We start from the raw sequence: 4,356 nt of genomic DNA, 5'->3' as shown, positions 1-4,356 counted from the left end.
CAGGTTCCTCTAGTTCGGACTCCGTGCTAATTACTGAAATACAATGACCAAATCCAGACATTTACCCAACGCTTTATTTTTAAAAACTTTTTCCAAAGAATTTCACAGCGAAGCTTAGCGAAAGGAGATACTTGCATAACGAGACGCAGTTTTGCCTAGTCGGGCAATTTTCTTGGGATTTGCTTCTCTATCACTGGCGGATTGACTACGAGTCACCCTCCTCGAGGGCGTTACGCTGGAGGGGGATACCATGCCGATCTGGGTACAGTCGAGGGTGGTTCTTATGTGGGCTTCTTCTTATGTTTGGTTCTCAATTACAGCTGTTTAGAGGTGGTTCTGGTATATTTTGATATTAGGGATGTTTTGAATTTTTATTTAAAAAATCAAGAGGTGGCACGGTCGTAATATCAAGAACCACGCGCGCCCTCTGTCGACATTTCACAAGTCTGAAAAAGGCGATTTGTCCAATTTGCTAATTTAAACTTGAGGTCGCCAACTCCCTAATATCTAACTTGCAATTTGCCCAATTTGTCAATTTTTCCTACATTTTAATACCTATAGATTAAAAACAATAATTTGTGTAAACTATTATGCCTAACTAGTCGTCCTCGGTTTATTTGATTACAATTGGTAACATGAGTTATTTCACATATCATTCATGAGGATTAGTCTAAGCCTCAGCTTTAAAACTTCTTTGATTACTGTTATATTTTAACTATATATTTACGTATACAAATTCCATCAGAAATATGTAAAATAGAGTATATAATATAGGTCCACAAATCAACAGATTTTAAAAAGTCAAAACATATTTTTTTAATGGAATGAGGAGCTCAATTGTCTTCTTTCATTTTTCCCGATCATCACATATGTCAGAAGACTTTATACAAAAGAGAAAAAGTGATTGGCGTTAAATAAAAACGAAAAAGAAAAAGACAAAACTAGAAACCTCGTGAACTTCGTAAAAACACTTAACGGCGTTTAACCGAACTCAACGTGACTCCGTTAATGGTTTCATTATCGGTGGTGAAGTGAGACACCTCCTCCTTCTCAACTTAACTCTATGTGACTTCTCTCTCTCTCACTCTCTCACCTCTTATCTTTCTCATTCTCTCTCCATACACACTCTCCCTCTCTCTCTCTAAACTTAAAAAATCGCTTGAATGACTTGATCAAACTGCACAAACATGTAAGTTCCTGAATGCTCATTTATACATATATGTCTAACTTGTATGCATCTGGATATGTTATATATAAACGCAAAACCCTGTACGTTACAATGTTACACATTTTGGTTTTGGCTACTTCTGGAATTGTTTTTGCTTTTGCAGATTTAAAGCTAATTTGAGAAACTTTAATTAAAAGCATATTTTGAAAGAATTTTCAGTATTGATAGAGCTTATGATCAAAGAGTTTTGCCGGAAATGGGGAAGAAAGGGAATGGTGGATGGTTCTCAACGGCGAAGAAGAAGGTCTTTAAGTCCTCTCCTAAAGACTCAAAGGTATATCCAAACATACCTTTAGTTATTACATTCATACATTTCTCATTAAATTGCAGCATCATAACTCGATGTACTACAAACATATAAGAAGTATTTGGATCTAAAACTTAATCGAAAATACTAATTATAGCCATTTTACCCAAAATAAAGAAAGAATCTATAGTTATCAAAGTACACATGTGTAACGTTTTAATTAATTTAAGCACTTCTAACAAAACTAAACTTGAAGAGTAATATACTATATGCCCCATAATTGTTTACTTAAATAATAAGTAATTTTGGTTTAATGTCTTTTTCTTCTTGAATTAGGCAATATGCATGTTAGATATGCATATCTTAAAACATTATGCATACGTAATGTACTAATGATATGCACTGAATTTATTAACCTGATATGTTACATACAAATTAGCGCATTTTACACGGCACTATCAAGAGAGTGACGATTCTATTTATTTATTTTTTATTTTTGTTGTTGTTGTTGCAATATAAACCTTTTTTGTTTGCATTATTTAAGCAGTGTCCGTAAGATGCATTTATGTATATACTTTAGCTTAAAAAGGGAACAAGTAATACGATCGTTCATCTTACATGACAAGTTGAGTCAAAAATTAAATGTAAAGACCGTAATTATGAATTAAAAGCCGAAAAAGATTGGTCCCCTTTTGAAAGAGATGGACTAAGGAGGCTCCTCATAAGAGCATTGATATATGATTTTCATGACACCTAAAACAAATCTTTTTCCTTTCTCCCCAAATTTCATGTGCATTGCTTTGTTCCCTCGCCATCACTCCACCCATTTATTTCCCCACCTATAGATATATGTATGTTTATGTCAACTTGTAACTACATATATGCATTTCTTCACGTTACTATAGTATAGTCCTTTTATTTACCACTATCCTAACGTTTAGCCCCACAATCTTTATCACTTTCTATTTATTTTGGATCTCAACTCTAACGGTCTAATCCTTTATGCCATTAGCATTAATGGTCTCCCAAATAATTCTCATACAAAAAAAAGAAGTGAAAATGAACGAAGTAACTATAGTGAAGACTGAAAACGTTAAAAATTTTGGACCTGAAATAAAAAGCTAAAAGGAAGTAATATGCCCATAAACTTGTAAAGATGAAAATATTTCAAGTGATGTATAATTACTATTTTACAGTTGATTTAAACATATGCAGAGAGAGAACAACCTTAGCAACAGCGACGCCAACAGGTGGCAGCAGCAAAACGACACGCAAGAAGTCGTGTCTTTTGAAAAGTTTCCGGAGGAAAGTTCGCCGGAGATCTCCCATGACGTCGAGAGCATAGCTTCTACTCCGGCAACGGCTGTTGGAGAGAGAAAACATGCTATGGCTATGGCCACGGCAGATGCTGCTAAAGCTGCGGTTGCGGCCGCAGAAGCCGCGGCTAAAGTCGTTCGTCTTGCCGGCTATAACCGCCTGACAGAGGAAGATACCGCCGCAGTGCTCATCCAATCGCACTACAGGGGTTATTTGGTAATTTAAATTCCTAATTTTTTTTTCTGTAAATAAATATTATCTCTATTCTACAAATATATCACACACTATAAAAATAAACTTAAATACTAAAGAACATTTTTTTTTAATTTCCAAAGTTTTTTTATAAAAAAAAAATCAAAAGTTTAGTTTATTCTAAATAATAATTGTTTTCAATTAATGTAGATAAAATAGTTAAACATGTACTCCCTCGTTTCGATTTAGTTGTCGTTGTAGAAAATAGATTTCGTTTCAAAATAAGTGTCGTTTTAGAGTTTCAATGTAAAATTTATTAATAAGATTTTTCACTTTATTGTTTTAGTGGTTGAAATATGGTTAGGTGTATTGGTAATTGTGTTTTTATTTTGGAAATGTACAAAATCATATGTTTTATTAATCTGTGTGCATAAACCTAGAACGACAATTAAAGTGAAACAGAGGGAGTAAGAAACTGTTTTGAAACACACAAATTTTTTTTTGGAAATACACAAAACACAAAAAAATGTTTTTGTGGAAAAGTAAAAACTTTCAAAACATCTATATCTTATCATGTGGAACGGAATGAGTAATTTCAACTCTCATCGCGATCACCAGTATGATAAAATTTATTTAGAATTAAATAAGTAGTAAACCGGTATTAACTGATATTTGTATACAAATTCATTGAAAACGTAGCTCATTGTAACTTGTAGTTGCAAACTAGTAGTAAACCAGTAATCTTAAGAAACAACCGGTTTATCCAAGGTTATGACCGTTAGTTTTTTATGTTTTTGTTTTTCTTTCTTTATCTGTTGTAGGCGAGACGAGCACTTCGTGCCTTAAAAGGACTAGTTAGGCTACAAGCATTGGTACGTGGTAACCACGTACGTAAACAGGCACAAATGACCATGAAATGTATGCAAGCTCTAGTTCGTGTCCAAGGCCGAGTGAGAGCTAGAAGGCTCCAAGTGGCTCATGACCGGTTTAAGAAACAGTTTGAAGAAGAAGAGAGTCGATTTATGATGGAAAAATCGAACAAAGGTACGTACGGAGATGTTTAGAAAAATTATCTATGATAGTTTGTCACAAAATAGTATTCAATGAGAAAAATGACCAAAAAAAGTTTTATTAAATGATAAAAATATATTTATACCATAAAGTTAACTAATCTATATTTAAGATTTAAAATTAATGGGTGGATTTTTGGGGATATGGTCTCAAATTTAAAAACTAAAAAATAAATATTAAAATTTTCAAAATAAAAAGAGGTATTTTGGTTATTTTCTTATTGAAACTTATTTTGTGATAAAAACTTTAAAAAAAAACTATTTGAGAGAATTGTCCAAATGTTTTTTTTTTTTTTTTTTTT

General features: G+C 32.9%; 1 protein-coding gene across 2 annotated transcripts in view; it reads left to right on the top strand.

Annotated features, from left to right (window-relative positions):
* Positions 1-1,055: 1,055 nt before the first annotated feature.
* The window catches only part of LOC106336494 (protein IQ-DOMAIN 1), a 6,004-nt gene continuing 2,703 nt past the window's right edge, over positions 1,056-4,356 (top strand). Inside the window, exons 1-4 of one of the 2 annotated variants that reach the window (XM_013775331.1) lie at positions 1,056-1,189; positions 1,388-1,502; positions 2,691-3,008; positions 3,806-4,028. In XM_013775331.1, the coding sequence (XP_013630785.1) occupies positions 1,425-1,502; positions 2,691-3,008; positions 3,806-4,028 (619 nt within the window). In that variant the 5' untranslated portion in view covers positions 1,056-1,189; positions 1,388-1,424. Of the gene's footprint in view, positions 1,190-1,387; positions 1,503-2,671; positions 3,009-3,805; positions 4,029-4,356 lie in introns of those variants that run through there. The other variant, XM_013775332.1, reaches the window with a different exon arrangement.

This window comes from Brassica oleracea, chromosome C3, assembly GCF_000695525.1.
Source record: "Brassica oleracea var. oleracea cultivar TO1000 chromosome C3, BOL, whole genome shotgun sequence".
Lineage (NCBI taxonomy): Eukaryota > Viridiplantae > Streptophyta > Magnoliopsida > Brassicales > Brassicaceae > Brassica > Brassica oleracea.
Note: the sequence above shows the minus strand (reverse complement) of the source record. Positions and strands in the feature narration are given on the sequence as shown.